The sequence below is a fragment of the Cupressus sempervirens genome, chromosome 3 (genome assembly GCF_028749045.1).
Source record: "Cupressus sempervirens isolate cs-2001-9-10 chromosome 3, ASM2874904v1, whole genome shotgun sequence".
NCBI classification, from domain to species: domain Eukaryota; kingdom Viridiplantae; phylum Streptophyta; class Pinopsida; order Cupressales; family Cupressaceae; genus Cupressus; species Cupressus sempervirens.
The window spans coordinates 745,356,525-745,381,859 of record NC_143120.1 but is presented as its reverse complement, the minus strand read 5'-3'; the positions used below and the strand labels follow the sequence as shown (position 1 = coordinate 745,381,859).

At 32.1% G+C, this 25,335-nt stretch overlaps 1 protein-coding gene across 9 annotated transcripts in view; it reads left to right on the top strand.

Annotated features, from left to right (window-relative positions):
- Positions 1-25,335, top strand: part of LOC149568972 (MADS-box transcription factor 21-like) — a 376,483-nt gene that overhangs the window by 110,661 nt on the left and 240,487 nt on the right. For all 9 annotated transcript variants that reach the window (XM_089821778.1, XM_089821783.1, XM_089821779.1 and 6 more), the window contains exons 4-5: positions 20,379-20,478; positions 20,555-20,596. In XM_089821778.1, coding sequence (XP_089677904.1) covers positions 20,379-20,478; positions 20,555-20,596 — 142 coding nt within the window. The remainder of the gene's footprint in view (positions 1-20,378; positions 20,479-20,554; positions 20,597-25,335) is intronic.

Below are 25,335 nucleotides of genomic sequence, written 5' to 3'. Positions count from 1 at the left end.
TTAAGGAGCATTCCCTATATCAAATCATATCTTTTAATGGAAATGGAAAATATATTTGGACACTAAATGTTTTGATGATAATAGAAGTATATCTTGCATTATGTTTTTAACAAGAAGTTGAAACTAGTGATTCATGATTTGTGTTATAATAGAGATGATCCTCTAATTTCATATCTCATTTGTTCATTTTGGAAGTTGGTGATTCTTGTATTCATGAATTTAGTTATTTAGGTGTAAGGGATTGGTGTTCCTTGAAATTGGTGTTTCTAAAAAAGCATGTTGATGCTTCCTAGAGTTGTAGCTCTAAAAGATTTTCCCAAGAGGCTAATAAAGTTTTAGATTCAAAGTGGTTTTTTACCCTAAGGGGTTTTCCATGTAAAAATATTGTGTCACTTTGTTATTCATTAACTATCTTGCTCATGTGTTAAATTTTATAACTTGTAATTGTTTCAAGATTTAAAAATGTATTTTAAACTACTGATTCACCCCCCCCCCCCCCCTCAGTGGTGTTTGTATTCCAACATCTAGTTCTAACTGATTTGGGCAAGTATTTGAGTTAATTAGAAGTTTTTATTGACATCTAAGGGATTTGGAATTGTTTTAGTGGTAACTGATTCACCCCTCCCCTCTCAATTACTCCTCTTATATATCCAACAAAAGTATATTGATTATTATTTATATCATACATAAAACATTGACATACAACTTTCCTCTAGGTAGATTATGGATTCATAATATGCAAAAAATTTCTTTCTATTCTTCATTTTAAACTCAAATTTATCCAAAACAACAAGACATATGCTTTGGAATATGATATGAATATCCATATGCAATATTAATCTTCTTTAATTTAGTCAATTCTTTCTCTAATGAAAAAAAGTGTATCATTTACTCCATACCATTTTCATTAGAGATCATTAGGATTCACATCCACCTTTCATAGTATAAACAAAATCCATGAATTTGAGACTCAAACTTCTTATTCAAACACATGTATGGATTTTAACTCCACCTCTCTAAATTTCAATCCAATTCAAAAAAAATATTGACATGTATTGTTATAATATTTTACCTCCTAAAATTTATTAGTACAATGGACATGATTTAGGATGATTGTGATAAATAATTTGATAATTATGAGAAAACTGCATCACACTTGTCTAAGGTTTGGTTTCCAAACCCTCATTTTTTGACATTATTTCCCTAATTATCAAATACAATATTTTTTTACTAAATTAGATAGAATTTTTTCTATCCTTCTTCATTCCATGTTTATCACTCGAACCCAAAAAAATTAGAATATAGACAAAATTTGCAAAATTGTCATTTGTATACATCTCATCAATATCATTACACCTCTATTAATGAGTGTCAATATTTTTAATATAAAATTCAACAACCCATTGATTATGATATCATTTACATAAGAGATAATAATGAGTGACATATAAATCATGAATATCTAAGATAACATAGAATTTCCTAAGGGCCCATGTTCTTCTTCAGTGAGTTGAATTAATCTATTTAAAATGATTTTATTTCTTTTCTTTTCTTTTTCTATCAATAAGAGGTCGAAGCCAAGATTAATTATCACTACATGTTATGATTAATTTATTATTATTATTTATTAAGTTCAAGTAGACTCAAACCTAAGACTTCCTAGATTAGAGGCTAACGATTTACCATTGTGTTGTAGGCACTTGCCCCAATAACATGATTTTATTTCTTGAATGATTGTTTTCTTTCTTTTGCACAAGTGTTTTCTTTTTTAGGAGCTTTTCAGTCTTGTTTACAATGTATATGTTTCTCTAAAGCTCATGTGTACTATAAATGAACTCTCTTTTGAGGTACAAAATTATTATCCATCATCAAGAATACATTTACATAAAAATGAGGAAAGAGGGAACTCTTGTTCTATTTCCCTCTTTTGGTCAATGATGTTATTTTATTTCAAAATTCCCTCTTAAAGGTATATATTTTTGATAAAATATATCTTCCTCCAATACTATTCATCTTTCAAAACCTTCACTTTACATGTATAGTAAGATATCTTCTTACAACTATCTCTTGTCTCAAAATTTCCATCCTCAATATCTTGGATCATACATATAATTTTTTTCTTGTAACACATTTTCTTGGGTGTCAAATGCATTTATCCTTTCTCTTCTTTACTTAAGGTGCCAATATAGTCCAATATTTCCATATTAAGGGGGTTTACATATATCGGGCCTCCTTATTTCAAATGTTGAAGGGTCTCCTTATGAACATCACACTTTTTTAAGTTATCCTTGTTAAGAATATTTTAGGTTGATTCTACAAGTATAAAAAATTGTTTTAGGATCCAATGACACTCGGTATAACTTTTTTATCATATTCTCTTTCATACAATACTTGTTTGATTTTCCTTTACAAATCTTTAATTAAAATCATTGCATACTATTCCTTTCTTGGTTATCCTTAAGATGGGTTGGCTAGCATAATGCAACTTACTATAATATAATCTCTCATTTTGCACTAAAATATTTATTGGGATGAGTAGAACTATCACAATATAGTTTTATAGTTTTATAGTTTTATAGTTTTATAGTTTTATAGTTTTATAGTGATGTCTTTTTTTTTATATCTAATGGTATGTTGTTTCTCTTTCCATACAACTATGTGTTCTCTTGAATAGTACTCCAAGAATGATATTTGTAGTTTAGATATTTTATCGCCAAGGTATCTTCAACTAGTTCACTTGAAGCATTTGTCTATCTTTTAACTTTTGTTTTCTTTTGTCCCCTTACACATGGTTGTATAAGTTAAGATTATGTAGTTCAGAGGCCTATTCACTTGAGTATTACAACATTTTATCTCTTTTTAGTATCATCCACCCATATCTGTATTTCTTCTAATTTACTAATAGTATGTGTGTAAATTGTAATCTTGCTAAAGTGGATGCTAAATATATAACATAAGATTTAAGCCCTCCCTATGCAATTTATTACTCACAAAGGCCCAATTCGATCATGCATGGCCTCATCTTACCAATCACATTCATTTTATTTTGCATCAACCAAAATTATGGCATTACTATCTAGTGCACTTGACCCTATGTCCTAATTTTTTTATGTATCAAGGGGGCCGTACCATCTCGAGTGTCTTAGTCTAATAGGGAGTTGGGGATGAACTAATCACTAGTTCATGCCTTTAGTCTACCTCTAAGACCTACGATGTCTTACAAGATCGAAAAATGGATCTATAGGATCCCTATTATGCTGAGATCCCCCAAATACTAAGCCCCACTCTCCTATCTTGATCAACCTTCACTTCTTGCCATCTGCTAGATTCTCATCCTAGGTGGAGAACACACTAGGTTTCTGACTGAACAAGTTCTTCCTAGGCCAATTCTTGTACATTGGTTATAGGGTTATAGAGATGGTGAAAAACCTTTCAATACATCTCTTTCATGGAATAAAGAAACCTTTTACATTTAACTTCTTTACGAATTTCATACTTTCCCTTAAAAATAGAGCTACAAGAAAGAGCCCTAAGTAGCCCTCTTGTTCTTAGAAATCATGGATTTCTTCAATTATTCTTCGCTAAGAAAGTAAAACTCTATTCATAGAACCCCATTCATTTCATGAGAACTAACTAATTTTCAAGGTTTTGTACCTCCAAAGTTTTATACAGTACCTTTACAAAATCTAAGGGTTTTTAGGGTTTTTAGGCCTTTACAAGGCTAGTCTGTTGTTTGGATTCAATGGGTGCCTTAATGGATTGGTATAACCCCTTCCTTCTTCCCAAGGGACCTTCAATTACTCCCCTTCAACCTCCATGTTCACTTTTCTAAAAATATCCACAACCTTGAATGTAATAACCACTACAAACTCAATGTTCACTAGTTGAGCATGCTCTAGCTCACCTAGGGCAAGAGCTTAAAAATGCCTCCATAAACTTTGAGGGCCCTTCATATTGCCAAATGGAAGTACATAGAGTACACTCACTATCCCCAATAGGCCATACTATTTCTACAATGTGATAGTGAGTTACATCTCTTTGAAAGCCAACTGTGTGGTATAGGGCAACAAACTGGCTAGAAATGAAAGCTTTAGAAAACAATGAATATATATATATATATAACCTACTTAATAAAAAGTGTTCTAAAAAAGTTTATCTATAATTCCAACTAGTACAATAATAAAAAACAATGCTCAAACCCTTCCTAACTCTATATTTTAGTCTTTTTATAATCAAAAAATTATGCCATAGCATATAGTTTTTACTTTGACATCTAACTTCTAAAAAATTTAGGGTTTGAGAATTTTAGATATGTCCTCTTAGCTCTTTCTCCCTCACATTTAGGGCTTCCATCATCCTCCATCATGTTTGGAAGGGTTCTTGCAAGGTAATTAGCAATTTTTACAAAATTACGACTTTTCTTGCATAGCAACTTTTGCATTTTTTCTTGTTTTCATCTTTTAACATCTCCTACTTGCCAAATTGGCTATCCCTTATCTTTTCCATGCTAGGGACCCTTACCTAGGATAGTAACTTATGCTAGGTATCCAATGAAAAGGACTCTCTTAAGGTCCAAGGTCACTTGTTTCTCTTTAACAAGGAATACTTTGATTCCAAGGCTATTTAATGACTTCCTATCCCCTAGTTAATGTTCCCAAAAAACACCTAGGTCCTCATACCTTTATTCTAAATAGAAAAGCTCCGTTGGAGCTTATCACAAAAAAATTGAAAAATGGTGAGGGCCCTATGCTTCAAGGTGCTCCTACACCATACTCCCCACCAAAGAAGCTAAGTCCCCTCTGGAGACAAAAGGTGGAGATCTATACCCTGAAGCTTGAACTGATTCTTAGGGATCCATGTAGCCTCTAAGTCTAGTTTACCTTTCCACTTGACAAGGTGTTCTTTGTAGGTGTCATGTCTGGTCTTGGTATGAACCCAAGAATATAATATCTTCTCTACTTGGAGCTTGGGCTTAGGGGGTGGAGTTGTTGTCTAAACATCCTTTTTAGATTCCTCCATATGTTGATCTACCTCAGTAAGAGGTCCTTTATATCTAACTAATTTTTTTATAGTGAATATGGGGGAAATGGCTAGATCACTTGGTAGCCCAACCTTGTAATCATTCTGCCCATACTTAGCCAGTATAGGTCATGGTCCAAGTCTTCTCATCTATAGCCTTTTTGAGGTTTCCTTTTCCATTCCTGCTTTGTTTAGGTGAACCATGACCAAGTCCCCTACACCAAACTATAATTCTCTCTTCTTGAGATCAACTTTATCCTTGACCTTCTTGGTGTTGTCAATGAGGGACTATTTTACTTGATCATGCACTTCCTTTATGGATTGACTAAAATCTTTATCATAGCCACTATTAGGTACTTGACCATCTAGGTTTCTCAGTTCACATACACCCCTAGGATGTATCTAGTATACAATTTTAAAGGGACTCTTGCTCATAGTTCTATTAATGTTTTCATTATAAGAAAACTTTTCTTGATGAAGGACTAAATCCCATGTCAAACCATACTTCTTTTTTAAGCATCTTAACAAGTTTCCAAGTGTCCTCTTGACCACTTCAATCTGGCTATCAGTTTGAGGATGGTAGGTTGAACTAAATAATAGATTGGCCCCTAGTATTTTCCATAATGAGCTCCAAAAATTTCCCATAAATTTACTATCCCTTTCAGATACAATGCTACTTGGCAAACCATGAATCCTCACAACTTCTGTGAAAAATAAGTAAGAAATATGACTTGCATCATGGGTGACCTTGCATAGAATAAAATGGCTCATTTTGCTAAATCTGTACATTACCACATAGATGCTATCAAAATCACTCTTTGTTCTAGGTAAACCAACCACAAAATCCATACTTACACATTCTCATGCCTTGTTTGGTATTGGGAGAAGTTGATACATCCCTCCATTTGTAGAAATCCCATTTTCTCTTTGACATATGATGCATTGTTCAACATAAGCTCTAACATCTTTCTGCATTTTAGGCCAATAGTAGTATCTTTGAACCAATTCCAATGTCTTATTTAAGCCAAAATGGCCACTCAAACTCCCATTATGTTTTTATTGAATTAGATTCTCCCTCATGGATCCTTTTGGTACACACAACTACCCTACTTTGAAGAGTAGCCCATTCTATAATGTATAGTCTAAAAAATCACCATGAAATTGATTTAGGTGAGCTCTTGACACACCTTGTATGCTATTGTAATTTCTCCATTAGTTTGGTAGAGTTCTTTGAATTTATCCAACCCTATGCTCCTTACTTGGATTTCTTGGATAGTGAGCAGCCTTCTACTCAAAGCATCTTCTACTTTATTGAGTTGCCCCTTCTTATGATTTATGGTGAAATTATAAGACTATAAATACTCCACCCACTTGACATGTCTATGGCTTAGTTTGTCTTGGGAGTTGAGGAAACTCAAAGCTTGATTGTCAGTGAAAACTACAAACTCCTTGGGAAAAAGATAATACCTCCATTTTCTAAGGGATTGAAAAAATGTATAAAGCTCCAAATCATAGGAATAGTAATTTTGTTTTTGTTGCATTCATCTTTTCACTAAAGAAAGCCACTAGTCTATTACTCTGACTTAAGACCCCTCCCATTGCTATATTACTAGCATCACATTCTACAACAAAAGGTTCATTACAAGTAGGTAACCTTAGGATAGGCTTAGTAGCTACCTCTTTCTTCAATGTCTCAAATCACTTGTTTGCTACTAGTGTCCACACAAACTTGGTCTTTATTCCACCCTTGATAGTGTCCATCATGGGAGCACATTTCCTACTAAAGTTCTTGATGATCTTTTTATAGTATTGAGCTAGGCCATGGAAACTCCTCACTTCACTGGCATTTTTGGGAGTTTGCCAACTCAATATTGCTGCAACTTTATCTTCATCCATTTTAACATCTCCTTAAGATAGAAAAAAGCCTAAATAAACTAGCTCCTACTTCATGAAATCACACTTGTTTGTGAAATCTTTCAACACCTCATTCATGAGCCTCATGAATGTACATGGAGCATTGGAGAGGCCAAATGACATTACTATCCATTCATAGAGTCCTTCAATGGTTCTAAAAGTTGTTTTCCATTCATCTCCCTCTTTTATTCTTATTTGATGATAGCCACTTTTAAGGTCTATCTTGGTGTAGTACTTAGCCCCTCCTAGGCAATCCATTAAATTCTCAATCCTTGGTATGGGAAACCTATACTAGATTGTGATCTTTTTTATGGTTCTAGAGTCTATGCATAATCTCCATGTTCCTCCCTTTTTGGATGCCAAAATAGTAGGCACAACAAATGGGCTAATGTTCTTTCTTATCAACCCTTGATTTATCAATTCTTGTACTTTCTTTACAACTTCCCAATTCTATTCAAGAGGTAGCTTGTAAGCTGCCTTGTTTGGGAGAGATGCCCCTGGAACCAAGTCTATTTGATGGTTGATTTCTCTTTGAGGAGGCAAGACTACAAGTGTTCCATCTAATATAATGCTCTTGAATTCATCCAAAATCTGTTGCACCTCATGAGGTATGTCCTCCTTCTTAGTCTATCATTCCTCCTTGGGCTTCACCATAGTAGCATAACCCACTCCTTCTTCTTTGTCAAGAATTTTCATGAACTATTTCCCCTTCAACATCAGCACATTAGGTCCACTCCCTTGATTATCTAATTCAAGCAGTGACTAAATTTTATAACTCACTCCATCCTTCTTGAAGGTGTATGAGTTGAGCTCACCATTGTGTATGGATTTTCTATCAAACTTCCATGGCCTACCTAATAATAGGTGATAGGAATCCATGGGTAAAACATCACATAAAAATTATCTTTATATCCTCCTATGGTGAACTCAATCCATGCTTGATCATTCACCAAAACATGCTACTCCTTGTTTAGCTAGGTGACCTTGTAGGGAGTGCCATGAGGTATTTTAGGAATCTTGAGTTTAGCTATGGCCTCCTCTAAAATTATGTTATCAATAGACCCTAAGTCTATGATCACTTTGCAAACCTTCCCCATAATCTTACGTCTTACCCTAAAGAGTGATCTTCTTTGCTTGGGCTCTCCTTTGACTATTTCTTTAATCAAAATCCTCTTTATCATTAAATTCTCACCACTTTCTAAATCCAAATGGATATTAGGTGAATTCACACTTGAAGCATCTTCATGGATGTATGATATTTTCTTTTCTCCTTGTGATGTTGATCCCTTTTCAAAACTCCTATAGGCAAGGTACCCCAATTACTGATAGTGGTAACACTTCATTGTAGCAAAGTGGGATGGTCCTCTTCCTCTTGGTGACTTATCTCTACCTCTACATCTACTTGAACCACCTCTTTGATTGGTTTCTCCACTTTGTTCAGTCAACTTGGACTCACCTTGGGATCTATTATCATTGCTTTTACCTCCATATCTTCCCCTATGTCCCATGTTATATCTACCTCTTCCTCTATTCTTTGAGGTAAATTTTGGCTTCCTTTTTCCTTTCTCTTCCACCTTTAGAGCCGTTTGGTAGCATTGATGGACTATTTTAAGAGTGAAAAGACTCATTTCTTCTTGGATGGACCACTTGAGCCCATTCAACTATCTTTCCAATCTGATGCTTTCATCTTCCACCACCTTGGACCTTAAGCATAATTTTTGGAACTCCTCAATGTAAGAGTGTGCATCCATCTCTTTTTACCTAAGATTTTTCCTTCTCCTATGTAACTATATCTCATAATCTTTAGGAATATAAGCTTTTCTAATTTTAGAGACCATTCCTTTCTGAGTGACAATGGGGCTTTTCCCTTCTATTTCCCTCTCTATTTGAACAAATTTCCACTAGGTTAGAGAAATACCTCTTAACCTTGACTTTGCCACCTTGACTTTTTGAGCATCAAAGACACCATCACATTCAAAATAGTTCTCCATTCCTTTAATCCATTCCATGATGAGGTTTGGATCCATCTTTCCACTAAATAAAGGAATGTGTTTCAAGGCTTTGCTATTTATTTCTTTTAATGCCTTCAAGAAAGGCTCTTCTAGTATAATAGGGTCTAGTGTTGGGGCATATTCCTCCAACTCAATCTCTTTCTCTTTGGCTTCTTGCTCTTCTTTTTCCTCCATCTTATCCTTGACTTTATCTGTTGTGTCTTGGACTTCACTTAACAATTGTTCAAGTTGTGCTAATCTTTCTCTCAAAGACTTATTATCTTCCTCTTTCTCTTCTACCTTCTTGTCCAATTTAGCATTGGTCACCATCTTTCTAGAATCGCTATATTTGGTAGGTACAACATTCACCTTTCTTTGGACTTTCTTTTCCTACACCTTTTATAAGGCTCTGATACCACTTGATAGGGAGTTGGGGATGAACTAATCACTAGTTCATGCTTTTAGTCTACCTCTAAGACCTAGGGTGTCTTACAAGATCACAAAATGGATCTATAGGATCCCTATTATGCTAAGATGCCCCCAATCCTAAGCCTCACTCTCTTGTCTTGATCAGCCTTCACTTATTGCCATCTACTAGATTCTCATCCTAGGTGGAGAACACTCTAGGTTTCCAACTGAACAAGGTCTTCCTAGGTCAATTCTTGTATATCAGTTGTAGGGTTATGGAGATGGTGAAAGACCTTTTGACACATATCTTTCATGGCATAAAGAAACCTTTTACATTTAACTTCCTTACTGATTTCACACTTTCCCTTTAAAATAGGGCTACAAGAAAGAGCCCCAATTAGTCCTCTTATTCCTAGAAATCAGGGATTTCTTCATTTTTTCTTCACTAAGAAATTAAAATTGTATTCATAGAACCCCATTAACTTCATGAGAACTAATTTATTTTCAAGTTTTTTTACCTCCAAAGTGTCATGTAGTACCTCTACAAAATTTGAGAGTTTTGAGGGTTTTTAGGCCTCTATAAGGCCAATTTGTTGTTTTAATTCAATAGGTGCCTTAACATATTAGTAGTACCCCTTCCTTATTCCTATGGGACCTTAACTTACTCCCCTTCAACCTCCATGTTCACTTTTCTAAAAATCTCCACACCCTACAACTAAAAAGCTTTGCAAACTCAATGTTTCCTACTCGGGCATGCTCTGACTAACCTATGGCAAGAGCTTAAAAATTTCTCCATGACTTTTAAGGGCCTTCCTTTTGCTAAATGGAAGTGCATATAGTAAACTCACTATCCCCAAAAGTTTTTACTATTTCTACAATGGGATAGTGAGTTACATCTCTTTGAAAACCAACTGCCTAGTACAGGACAACAAACTGGCTAGAAATGAAAGATTTACAAAACAATGAAACAAAACAAAAAAAATCTAACCTACTAAAGAAAAAGTGTTCTAAACAAGTTTATCTACAATTAAAATTGGTAAAATAATCAAAAATAGTGCTCAAAACCTTCCTAACACTATATTTTTGTCTTTTTACAATTAAAAACTCATGCCACTGCATACAGTTTGTACTCTGACATCTAACTTCTAAACACTTTAGGGTTTGAGAAGCTTATATTTGTCCTTTTATCTCTTTCCCCCTCACATTAAGGGCTTCCATAAGCCTCCATCATGTTTGGAAGGGTTCTTGCAAGGTAATCAGTAATTTTTTGCAAAATTGCAACTTTTCTTGCATAGCAACTTTTGCAATTTTTCTTGTTTTCATCTTTTAACATCTCCTACTTGCCAAATTGGCTATCCCTTAGCTTTTCCATGCTAGGGACCCTTCCCCAAGATAGATACCTATGCTAGGACTCCAATGACAAGGACTCCCTTAAGCTCTAAGATCACTTGTTGCTTTATAACAAGGAATACTTTGACTCCAAAGCTATTTAATGACTTCATATCCCCTAGTTAATGCTTCCAAAACACACCTAGGTCCTCATACCTTTATTCTAAATACAAAGGCTCCCTTGGATCATATCACAACAAAATTGAAAAATGGTGAGTGCTCTATGTTTCAAGGTGCCCTTGCACCATAGTCCTAGAACTAAGACATCCAAGGTGAGTGTTAACACTGAGCACCAAATTTGTACCATCTAAGAACTTTATAAGAGTAATAAATTTAATCCCATATTATTTTCCTCCAAAATTCAAACTTTTATTGGTGGGGGAGGTATAAAACAAGTTTTCGTCACCCACTCCCTCTCACTCACCCCCTCCCCCCCCCCAATCTCCTCCATCCCCCTCCCCCATAGACCCCCAATATGCCTCTTTGCAACGATATCCTAATTATAAACCTATTCAAGAATTCAAGTTATCAATCATTTAAGAATTAAATCCATTCTATTTGGATCTAACATTGTAGCAAGCTTCAAAAATCTCCACACAAAAATGTACCAATGGTTTTCATATTAGGTTTTAGGGGGTCATGTTCTAACATCAATACTTTTGAACACATTCAAAGAGCATTGCATTAACAAGGTATGAGATATTTCAATTCTACATTTATCCTCTACTATGTATTAGAATTGTATATGTTTTTTCCAATTCATTTAATTTTAAAATTAATTCATAAACTAGGGTTTTATTTAGACAAATCTCTTTCAAAACCCAACATTTTCTTTCTTTCTTGTGTGAAGGTGGTAGGTGTAAAATTCATGGATTGATTATTAGATTGAGCATTAGAAAACCTAAAGAATATTTTTTGTGATTCTAAAATGGAAAGACAATGTCAATATAATCAACCAAGTTTTATGTCTATGTGACTTAATCAATTGAGTCTTGAGACCATGCCAATATAATTAATTGAGTCTTGAGACCACGTTAATCTAGTTGATTGAGTCTAATCAATTGAGTCCTAGGACTCTATAAATTTGATCAACTAATTATCTCTAATAATTCTCTAAATTTTGATCATGGATTCCTCACTATCAAAATTTTCAAGATATATAGTTGAATTCTCCAAACTTAATTTTTTTTTTGTGCTATATATTGAAAACTATCATTTTTTCATTATTTGTCATATCTATTACATTCATCTTCTATAATTAAATAGGAATTTTATGTTAGAAAGTAAAGTCTGCCAAGATAACTGAGAGGGGGGAGAATCAATTATCCAAATTTTAAAAGATTTATAAACCTTATTAATCCTTAAGCATGTGAATAATATAATTAGCAACCATAAGATGATACCCATACACAATAACACCAGATATATTAACTAGGGAAACCCTTAACCAAAGGGAAAACCCTGGTGGGGATAGTACCCATAGAATGATGTACTAATATAAATGTTCCTTGTTAGATGATGGACTCTATTAGGATCCAATGGAATACATTCAATACATATCAGTCCCTATTAGGATACTTTGAATCCCTATTAGAAGATTCCAACCTTGTTAGAAGTTGTTCCAACCCTGTTAGGATTTGTAGAAGGCAAATAGTCCCACTATCCAAATAGATTCAAGGGAAAGACCACTAAACTCATTGTCCAACTAATCTTTGTATTATTCCTTGTAGAATAATTTAAATGTCTAGCTCCTTCTCTATCATTTGACCAGACTTATCCTATTTTGATGTTGATATCAAATCACCAACTTTGCATCCAATAATCCTTTGGATCACTTACTCACATTTACCAAATACTTTGAATATCACACACTTAAATAAATATAATAACATAGTTCATCATAAGTAAATAACCTTCCTTTATACCATATCCTAAAAATAAAATCTTGTATCACCCTTGAGGCTTTCTCAATTAATTACAATTGGATCTCATTAAGATATTACAAAACATTACATCTTTTTGCAATTACAAATTACTATCATCTTGTAGCCTTTACAAATTTTCACATGTGTGACCTTAGACTTTGTGCATTCATTGATGTCATCATTGGGTTGTCTATTGTCATTGTCTAGTAGCACTCATCATGATTCTATCTTAGTAAAGAGATACAAATCAATCATCAGAAACCACTTATTAGGTACTATGTATGCTTACTATCTTCTATATATCTTTTGGATATCTTGGACTCTCTATATGTGCACTTATCCACATTATTAGGTTATAGTGTATAACATGTCTTTAACTACACTTGAATTCATCATTAATACACATTTTTTATGACCTCATTCTATGTCTTCTACTCTATCATTCTCCATAAAAAAAAAAAATTATTGTTGACATCAATGACAAACACAGTCACAAATACAACATATCAATCATGCTAACAATATCCTCAAGTGTTGTAGAAATACTTAGGATACTCCCCCAAAGGAATACCATGAGAATTCATGCTAATAATCTCCCCCTTTCACATTGATGGAAACATAGATGAAAAATGTCTTAGTTCCAAGAATACCAAGTCAAACTCTATTATTACGTCTATTCTCTCTTTTTCAAATCCTCTTCATCAATATAATATGAAACTCATAGGAACACTGCTTTGTCTATGATATCTAATTCTTAGGATCGTCATCAGTTGTTCACACTTTGATTCTCAAGAATAACTTTAATTCTTTCATGGATGGTCATCAATTTTCACATTTCTCCCCCATTTAATGTTTCTCCCATTTACATTAATCACTTTCATCCTTTATAGCACTTCTCCCCCATGCATAGGAGACACTTCTCTCCTATTCATAGGAGATTTTTTGATGCATACTTCTCCCCCATTGAAATTAATGCCAAAGGATTAATTATGTAAATTGTCTACTCCAAGTCTTCAACAAGCTCAAGTATCCAGAGACATTGTTCATATCCAACTAATAAGATTCCTTTATGACCATTCTCATCATAGATACTCCCCCATATAGTAAGTATTAGCATTCAATCTAGAAAATAATAGTGTTTTGTACCACTAGACTAAAGAACTTTTTGCATTAGCTACTCAGAAGGAGGCAGAGACATAACCCCAAGCATACCTAAAAAATACTCAAATGTATCTTTTGGAAATGGCTTGTTAAATATAACTACAATATACTCTTTTGTACTTACATACTCTAGTCTGATTTCTTTTCTATAGCTTTCTCTCTCAAAACATGAATCTTAATAGATATATGCTTAGTCTCAGAATGAAATGCGACATTCTTAGACATACTCACTGTACTTGTGTTATCACAACATATGATAACAACTTCTAAGATCTCTATCCCAATATCCTTCAGCATATGCATCATCCATATGATTTGATTGCAATTTTTTTTTGTTGTTACATACTCTATGAAATATAATCATCTTTCTTTCTTAGCCAAGAAACCAATCTTCCTCTAAGGAAAAATTCTCCACCACTATTGCTCTATTCACCATCCATATTGTCTTCCTAGTCTACGTCAATATAAGCACACAAAGTGAAATCACTTGGTATGTGATACCATAGTCCAAAATCAAGTGTACCCTTTAGATATCTAAACATCCTATTTATTGTTACATAATGTGATTCCTTAGAATCAGCTTGAAATATTGCTACTATCCAAACTATATTTACTATGTCTAATCTAGTGTGAGTTGGATATTGTAAACCTCCACTCATAGATCTATAATTCTTCTTCTCAACTCTAGGTGTCTCATCTTTGCTAGATGGCTTATGACTAGTTATCATAGGCATACCAATAGACTTACAAATTTCAAAGAAAAATATTTTCAATAAATGTTTCAATTACTTGTGATAGGAAAATACCATCACTATTTTGCACAATCTGTAACCCAAGAAAATTTCATCTAGCCAATCATACTCATCTAGAACTCATTCCTCATTTCAGCAGCAAATTTATCACTTGCTTCATCATTACCTCCAAATATTATGTCATCAAAAAATCTTACAATGATCAGCAATCCATTCTCAACTTCTCCCAAATATAAGTTACCATCTTTTGTACCTTTAGAAAATCCCAATTTTGCTAAATATTTGTCCAATATTTTATACCATGTTCTAGGTGCTTTCTTTAGACCATACAATTTTTTTTTCAATCTAAATACCATATTTTTTCTTTTCTCAAAGGAAACCCTTCAAACTGTGTAATGTAGACTTCTTCTTCAACTTATCCATTAATAAATACTGACTTTACATCCATCTGATACACTTTAAAATTCTTACTTGTTGCATAAGCCAAGAACATTCTTACTAATTCCATTCTGGAAATAGGGAAAATGTCTCTTCATAATCTATACCTTCTTCATGTGAATATCCCTTGCATACCAATCTTGTTGTACTTTTCACAACTTCACCTTGTTCATTCATCTTATTTCTAAATACCCATTTAATTCCTATAGCATTATTTTCTTTAGGTCTAGGAACCAATTCCCCTATCTCATTCTTCATAATATGATTTGATTCTTCTTTCATTGCTTGAACCCAATGATCATCCTTGCATGCCTCATCTGCACTCTTAAGTTCAACTTGAGAAATCAAACATAATTTCTCATGTACTATGTTTCTTTTCATCACTCATTTTTCTTTACTTCTAATAATATGATTCTCAAGATGGTTATTTGTCAAATTTCTATTCGATATAGGACATTATATTTCAACTTTTACTTCTTCTCTTGGTTCTAATCTTTGTTCAACAATTTGAACATCATTCTAAAAGTCGTTGTTAGTCTCAAAGAAAAATTTAATATTCTCTCTATCAAGTTTAGGATTTTTTCTTCTTCATTAGAAATATAATCCAACATTTTCTTTTTAACTCCAAACTTTTCATCTATTTCCACATTCATACACTCAACAATTGGCTTAGTTCTATCATTAAAATATCTATAATATTTTCTGTTGAATAAATAACCAAGGACCATACCTTCATTTCTTCTTGCATCAAACTTACCAATATCATCATCTCTCTTTATCTAACACTTACTTCCGAAAATTCTAAAATATTTTACTAATGGTGCATGTAGAAACCATGATTTATAGAGAGCCTTATTTGTACCTTTTCTAATCTTCCCTTTGTTCATGTTTATATTTTTGTGTTGACTTCTTCTCTCCAAAATGTCTTAGATACATCATTCTTAAACATCATTGCTCTTGCTTCTTCAGTTACAGACCTATTCCTTCTTTCTGCAATCCTATTATGCTCAAGATTCTTAGGTGTTAATAGTTGTCTCTTAATACCATTTTCTCAACAAAATATCTTAAATTCTCTAGAAGTAAACTCTCCACCTCTATTTGATCTTAAACACTTTATCTTCTTTATGCCAAATTCATTTTCAACTCTATTCTTGAACAAATTGAAATTTTCAAATGTCTTGGATTTTTCTTAAGAAATACTATGAACATAATTCTAGTGAAATCATCAAGAAAAATCATAAAGTCCCCTTTCACCATAGAATCCTCTTGTTCTGGTAGGACAACTTGAATCTATCTGAATAATCTCTAATTTCATTGCAGTAGTGAACTTCTTGCTAGAAAAAGAAATTTTCTTCTGCTTATCCATAATACATTCTTTGCAACTAATATTAGTAGGCTTCATGATTCTAGGTAATCTCTAGCTTCAAATGTACTACTATCTTTTACAATATTATCAAATTTTATGTGACAAAACATTCTATGCCATAACAAATTATTATCCACTTTTCCAACTAAACAAGTCATCTTTATGGGGTTCAATTGAAATACATTATCTCTGGATCTTGTACCAGTTTGAATTAGCTTTCCATATTTATCGTTGATAATGCATGTCTTCTATATGAATTTTAACGGATAACCTTCATCAACTAACTATCCAACACTCAGTAGGTTATTCTTTAATTCATCAACAAAATAAACATCATCAGTGTTAGTCTTTCCATTCAAAGTAATAGATCCTATTCTTGTGATATGAAAAGTTGCATTGTTACCAACTCTAACAATTCCTCCATCATTTTTTCAAAACTTAACAAATGTATTGATATCTCCAATCATATGATGTGAATATCCATTGTCTATAATCTAATCAGATTTCTTTTCAACTTTTGAAACTAAGGCTTTTTCTTCTCTAATTTCTTTTTCAATATTTTCTTCTTTTATAGCCACAACTCCTAATTCATCATTACTTTCACTCTGAACTCTTTCCTTAGACTCATCATCTTCATTTTCATACAAACAATCTCTAGGTCTTCTAGGCTTGAAATTCTTCTTGTACTTTTTCTCTCTTTTATTACACTTAGAAGCATAATGACTGAATTCATTTCAAGTCCAACATTTAAAAATTTTCTTACCATCGGGTTCTCTTCTTATAAGTAGGGAAATTCCTTCTTCAATTCCTATCCTCTTCAGATTTGGATCTACTACTGCTAGCATAGTCTCCACTAGTGCTTTCACTTCTTGATAAAGAAGGATGAACACTCAATGCACCAAAAGTTGTTTCCATTATGGAAAATTATCTAGATGGCTTCAATCTCACTTTTTTTGCTTCCAATCTTCTAAGTAAAGTCTCTCTAGTAAACTACTTAGTGTAAGGTATCACTTATTCAATCATCTACTTTGTTTGTCTAAATGGTGGTGTCAATGTTTTCAAAATCCTACGTATAATATCATCTTCATTTATAGGTCCCTGAAAAGACTTAATTCCTACAAAAATCTCTAATATTCTACCAATATAGCTTCTCACATAGTCATCTTCCATCATTTTAGCATCTTGAAATAAAGATATCCAATTCTTAAGTCTAACTCTTTTAGCATGCTTATCACCTTCAAAAGTAGATTCTAAGGCTATCCAAATTTCATGAGATGTCTATAAGGATTTTAATTGATTATATTCATTCTCAAGAAGATCTAACAATAATACTTCTCTAGACAGCATATTGCACATAAACAGATCTCTTTCAGCTTCATTGCATTCATCAAGTTTTCCTTCTTGATCCACAATCGTCTTTTCATTATTTGTCATTAGACAATACCTTGGACCCATAGATAGAAAATGAGTTTTTATCTTTTATTTATAGCTATCATAGTTAACCCCATTAAATTTAGGACTTTCTTTTCTAAAGTGACCCGCCATTGATCTCCCAAAGTTGTTAAGGTCTTCCTTCAAAGACACGATGCTCTAATACCAATTGTTAGAAAGTAAAGTTCACCAAGATAACTAAGAAGGTGGGGATGGAGTGTGGGATGAATAAGCTATCCAACTATTCAAAAATTTATCAACCTTATAAATCCTTAAGCATGTGAACAATATAATCAGCAACCATAAGAAGATACTCATACACAATTTAACACCAGATATGTTAACTAGGAAAAACCTTGATCATAGGATAAACCCTAGTGGGGATGGTACCCACAAAATGATGTACTAATATAAATGTTCCTTGTTAGAGAATTAAGTTTATTAGGAGCCAATGAAATAAATTCATTACATATTAGTTCATGCTAGGAGACTTTAAATCCCTATTAGGAGTTGTAAAAGGCATATGGACCCACTGTCCAAATAGCTTCAAGGGAAAGACTACTAAATTCACTATCTAACTAATCTTTGTATTATTCCTTGTAGAATAATAGAAATGTATAGATCCTTTTTTGTCCTCTTACTAGACTTATCATGTTCTAATCTTGATATTAGATTACTAACTTTTCATCCAATAATCCCTTGGATTGCTTACTCACATTTACCAAATACTTCTTATATCAGACATTTGAATACATCTAATCACATACTTCACCATAAGGAAGATAACCTTCCTTTATACCATATCCTTAAAATGATTCCTTGAGTCAACCTTGAGGCTTTCTCAATTAATTATAATAGGACCTCATTAAGATATTACAAAACATTACATCTTTTTGCAATTACAAATTATTGTTGCCTCATAGTCTTTACAACTTTTCATATGTGCAACCTCAGACCTTGTGCACTCACTAGCATCATCATCAGATTGTATACTATCATCGTCTAACTACACTCATCACAATTCTATCTCAGTAAAGAGATAAAAATAAATCATTAGAAACCACTTATCAAGTACTATGTATGTTCATTATCTTCTATAAATCAAGCATATCTTTTGCATGTCTTTGATTCTCTATATGCACACTTATCCATGTTATCAAGATACAGTATAGAACATGTCCTTAACTTCACTTGACCTCATCACTAATACATATTTTGTATGAAATTGTTCTTTGTATTCTACTATGCCAGTCATCACAAAAACAATTCTATAGCATCAATGACAAACACAGTCTCCTCATGTGTTCTAGCAATGCTTAGGATACTCCCCCAAAGAAATACCATCAACATTCATGTTGGCATTTTCAACTCATCATGAGGGATGATTGAATCTATTTTATAGAAATATCTTAAGTCAATTGGACCACTCCCATTTCAAGGTAATTAATGTTAAATAGATCTATTTTCTTATTTTTCCAATACAAGCTAGTAAAGCTTATTTTCTAGTAGACTCAAACATGGTGCATAGTTGGCTAAGAGATTTGGCCTCTTTGTATATAGGTATTGAGGTTGTATCTCTCTCCTAAATAAAATTTTTAATTATAAATAAATTGATATTATTTATATAATATATGCTATAAAAAAATCTATTAGAGATAGTAGAGAAAGGTTCTTTATAGCTATATTCAACACATAATTATTGTTTCTATTTTCTCATCATAGTAACCAAAATAAATAGCATATAAGAGATAGAATACTACTATTAGATTATTTATTTCAACCATTAATAAAGTTTAAAAAGAGAATATGATCATAAGTTCTTTCTTTCATTAAACATATCTGCACTATAAAAATCCCATGGTTTAATACTAGTTGTCACATCCATGTTTGATTTCATCACCTAATGCACAATATTGGTACCTTTATTTGAATGAAATTTGGACCTACTATACTTCTTTAATTTAAGATGTTGATCCTCGTCTAGATATATCTCATTGAATCTCCTTACAAACTCCAAAACTCCTTAGAAGAATGGTTAGATTTGTTTCTTGTTATCAATCCAAGTTTGCTCCTAGAATATTTTATTTTTGAGATTAGCATCATGATAATGACCTTTTACAAAAATGTAGAGAATATGAGTTTCTTCACAATCATCATAAATGACCTTTCCCTACATTGAAATTTGTCATTAGTCCTTTACACCTAGATTTTCTATTAGATCTTAGTAGATAGAAAAAGCTAGAAAAAAATGGAGTTAGCTGCATAACCTCATGATTTTATCAAACTTAACAATATTCCAATTATTTTTTCTATTCTATCCAACAAGATGATTGAAAAAAAAACTAGATTTTTTTAGCAAGCAAATATACCTGATAGATTTAGAAAATTGATAAATGTTGCTTTAATATGTGAAAAAATATTGATTTTCCAAAAATTTCATAATACTGTACTTAAAATATAATTTCTATATATAAACATCCATTTTTATATTCAATAAGTTTAAATAATTATATTTTAATTGAAGGTATATTACATATTTTTTAGTGTATTTTATAAAGTGATGAATGTCTATGTTATATTGTAGATTATTAATGGGTGAAGGAATTGGTCCATTAACTGCACAAGAATTAACTCAACTAGAAAGCCTCCTTCAAACAAGGATAAATCAAGTGCGAGCAAAGAAGGTAATTTTTTTATTAGAGTCTTTTTTTAAAAAAAATTCTTACAACTTTTTGACATTTGAAAATGTTTAATATGTAGAATGAACGCCTACTCGATGAGATTAAACTCCTACAAAAGAAGGTATGCAAACCAATCATCACCATTGCTTGTAGTACTTCAATAAATTATTGAAAATTTTGGGAATCATCATATTTATCTAATTCAAATAATTACACATTTGCAAATATTTATTTTATAATTATAATATATTTTAAAGAGATGTAGGCATTCACTATATTTTTTATTAAACTAGAAATCAAATATTATAGAATTGTAATTAATAACAATATTATATTGCTTTTAATAATATATTAAATTTAGATATTATCTCTAGATCATATCTAGTTATTACAAATGTATTATCAATAAAAGTAATACTTTTAATATTATATTTTAATACATTATTTTATAATTTTATAAATTATAAAATAGGAAGAAATAGTGATTTTCCACAATCATAAAACATAATTTGTAAAGGAAATGGTTACATAAGGAGAAAAATAAAAATATTCTAAATTGATTAGGGGAAAAAAAGATGATTTGGTTATGGATATTTCTAAAGCAAACATATAATAAATTGTAATACAATAAAATTCAATTAAACCTTAATTAATATAATTAAATTTAAATACATAAGAAAATTGGCATATATTTAATTTTAGTCTAGAAGACATGCTTTATTATTTAAAAAAGAAGATGATAGCTTAGGAAATTGACTCTATTTTGGATTTTATAAAATAGAAGATAGTAGTTAAAATATTGCTCGTAATAGGTTGGATTGTAAAATGTTTCATATGGTTGAATATCCCAAATGTTTTGGATATTAAAGAAGCAAAACTAAGGGTGGCATCCCTTATGTACAACAACCTAGAGGATGTATCATTAGTAGATTGACAATGCTAGTACATTAACAAAAAAAATTGCAATTAGCATCAACAACATTAAAAGATTTTAATATCTCTTATTTTGTCACTCAATATACTATATAAACTATTCTAAGTATAATAAAAATCAACATTTGGTGACCACAATAGACATATTAACAACTAGAAATAATGTTCCAACTTTAAATAAAGAAATATAAATATTGTTCATAATGTTCCCATGGTAGCACCTGTCAACAATAAAAAAAGGGGGACACATAGTAACTTATTTCCATCACATCATAATTGTTTGTGGGGAAATGAGAGGCACTTTAAATAGGGTTGTAGATCTTCCAATTTTGAGATACACTAAGCCAATCAAATATGTGTGTGAGGGAAAGAGGGGAGTTTCCAAATATAATTCCAATTATGATCCAAGTTAGATAAGCTAGGACCCAAAGGAAGTAGGGTGCTAATACTAAATTTCAATTATAAAGGGGAATGCAATAATGAAATATACTATCTTTGGCCCTTGATAGAATAATACAAATGTGAAATTGAACCAGTTGCTTAAATAAGATAAATCTAGATGTTATGTAAACACAATTCATTCTAATTAAGATTTAGATCTAGGGTAAAGATATGAAAGCAAACAAAATGTAAATGACTCACCTTGAAATGCATAGAGGAATATGCATTTTATCTCCAAAACTTGCAAATCTTAATTGTATATGAATATTTGTTCGTGGATCTCATAATAAAATGAAAAAAGGAACAAAACCTAGAAATCTCCCTAAAAATGAAGACTAAAGGACTAGGTGGACTTGGGAAGACATACTACAACCAAGTTGATGTAGTCCTCTAATCTAAAACTAACTTCTCTAGAAAGCTCATAAAAAGTAGGTTATATATTTGTAATCCTTTCACTAATAACCTAAAAATAAACATGAAAAAGAAAGGTTTTGAGGTTGGGGTTTGATGAGGGCTTGCCTTGGTCAAGCCGGTTAAGGAATTAACCATAAATAAAAAATGTAAATGTAATGATTGAAAGACAAGATAAATGTATGGATTCACCTTTCTTAAAACCCTTCTTTGTAAGGATTTTGTATGTAAATGTATTATAGATCTTGAATTCAGAATGTAGGGTATCTCCATTCTTTGCAACGAATATAACTTAATCCCATCATGGGTCCATGGATATAAAAGTGCATCAATGAAGAAGATGTTGGAAATCTAATAAGGAAAGTGAGATAGTGAGAGGGGGGTGAATCAGGAATTATTAAACTTCTTGTACTTCAAACATGAAATATATTTGATATCACCACATAAACTCTCATTTTTACTTTAACCTTACATCAATGTAACCATTCACAACATTATAATATCATATCTAACTTATACCCGCATGAATATAAACTCATAAACACATAGATTTGGTAACATGTAAACCCTCCAAGGTGAAGGTAAAACTATGGTGGGGATGACACCCACAAAATATTCACTATAGTAGAAATAGAGTATGTCTATTAAGGCTAAAATATTTGATCACTTCTAATGATCTACTCTTTGAGAGGTCTACCTTGTTAAAGTCTAAAATGACTACTAGGTTCTACCTTGATTAAAGGATTTTTACATCACAACTATGTGAATACTTTATTAGAATAATTATAACATCATGTTAAAGATACTTTTTAAAGAGATTTAAACTCTAATTTAGAATGTTCAGTACCTAGCCCTTCAGTATGCACTTACAATGTTGACATCAAATCTACTCTATGAAATTTAATATCACCTTATTATGATTGATCTTCTTTTATCTCTACTGAAGCTATGCATTGTATTGCTCAGTCTCTTATGTCTCTAACACTTTGATTCACCTCCAAAACTTTGCATGCAACCAAACTCTTCATCCATATATCTCTACATGAGAACTAGGTCATAGATCCTCCTTAAATAGTTGTTTGGATGAACATTCTAGATTCAAATCAATGATCAAGATTTTTATTTTCCTAGTTGTTCCTTTCAATTTTCTGATTGGTAGATTGCCTCACATAGGGATTAATGATCTTTCATTAGAAGCATAATCACATCCTTGATTACCTCCTCAATCTTTAAAACACACTTCTAGCTCAATAAAAATGTTTTACATAAGATTTAGTGTCATTCCAAACAAATATGTGAAATTGTGTTACTTGACACTTACACTAAACTGATACTTAGCATAGATTGTTTCATCCTACTATCCCTTGACCTTAACTACACTAGTCTTTATATCACTTGTTGTCAACTATTATCCCTTATAAACTTGGTAATCACTAGAGTACTTGGTGATCACTAGCTTGCATAATAGTAACTACTACATGGAACATAACTTAAAATATATACAAGTCTTCAATACTTAGCTCAGCCTATATAGGATGGATCAATTGTAGTGATGACCAAACAACCTTGCCTTATGAATAACTAAGTGTTTGACACTAATAAACTATTGGAAACAACTGATTAATTGTGTATTGTCTTTGATGCTACAAAAAATGTCATATCATTGTCAGTCAATGTATGCCATGCTCACTCGGGCAATAAAGATAGATTCCTATGTCTGCCAAGCATTCCAAAGTTTGCTTACTTCAGAAGATAGTGTCTATCAAGTTAACTTAGGTGACAAAGTAAAGTTTGCAGAAGTTGAGTGTTAACTAAGCTCACTCAATTAATGAAAGAAATGTTGGATGGAACCAGTGTTAACAAAGCTCACTTGGTTACCAAAGGAACTTTGTAAATATGTAGTGTTAACCAATTTTACTTGGTTAACATAGGAAAATCTCTTTCACTTAGTGTCTACTAAGCAGGGTTGGCTAACGAAGGATTTTCTTGTTTTGGCATATTGAGGTAAATAGTTTTGTTTATTAGTTCTAGCTAACTAAGAAGTTGAATATTAATTATTCTAAGTTATATTCAAGCTGACTTGACAATGTGTAAGATATAAATATAAGGTCAAGTTGAGGATTGAATATGTGGAACATAATTGAAGATTTAATGATGCTTAGAGGAAGTGAATTAGAAGGATAAGAAGAATATCCTTGTGAGATGAAAAGATACATTCAATTAGGAAGGATCGAGTATACAAGCCAGAATTGAGATCTATAATCAACAATTTAGTTGCATCAAGAATTAGGTAATCTCATTGTTACTCTCTAACCATTGTAGCAGTGATCTAAATCTCTTAACAGAGTTGGCTTAACAACTATTTGTAAATCCTCTAACAAGGTGGCATTTCTATTGAATTTTTTAAAGACATCTAACAAGGCCACTACTAATAGGGTGATTAAATCCTCTAATAGGGTTACACCTAATAGTGTGTTTTGTAACCTTTAATAGGGTTAGCTCCTAATAGGGCTCACTTTAGAAGAGTGAATCAATAACTAGTTGCAATTAGTGGTTTTTCCCAAATTGGGTTTACACATTAAAATCGTGGTGTCAATTGTGTTCATGCTAATTCTTTTATGTTTTTTCAACTAAGTTAAAGTAGCATCAATCACAGATGATATCTTAAGATTTTCATGTTAAGTATTTTATGAGCTATTTTAGTGTTTACCAAGTTACAACATTTTTTTTGTGTGTTTACCGAGTTACAACAGAGTTCAGTTTTGATTTGTATTGACATCTAAGGGATCTAGGATTTTATTTTGTGGTAACTAATTCACCCTTCCCCTCTCAGTTACTCCACTTACATTTCCAAAATTTGGTATAAGAGCTTTTGGTTCTTACAAAGAAGGTTTCAAGGACCAAAGCTAAAGATCATGATGTCTTACAGAAGAGATATTCCCAAGTTGAACTGAGACAACTTTGCAGCATGACAAGTACTTATGAGGTTACATTTGGCAACTATCAGTGGTTTAGGTTGTAAATATGTTGATAGTGAATACAAGACTCCTACTAGAACATTATCAATTGAATATA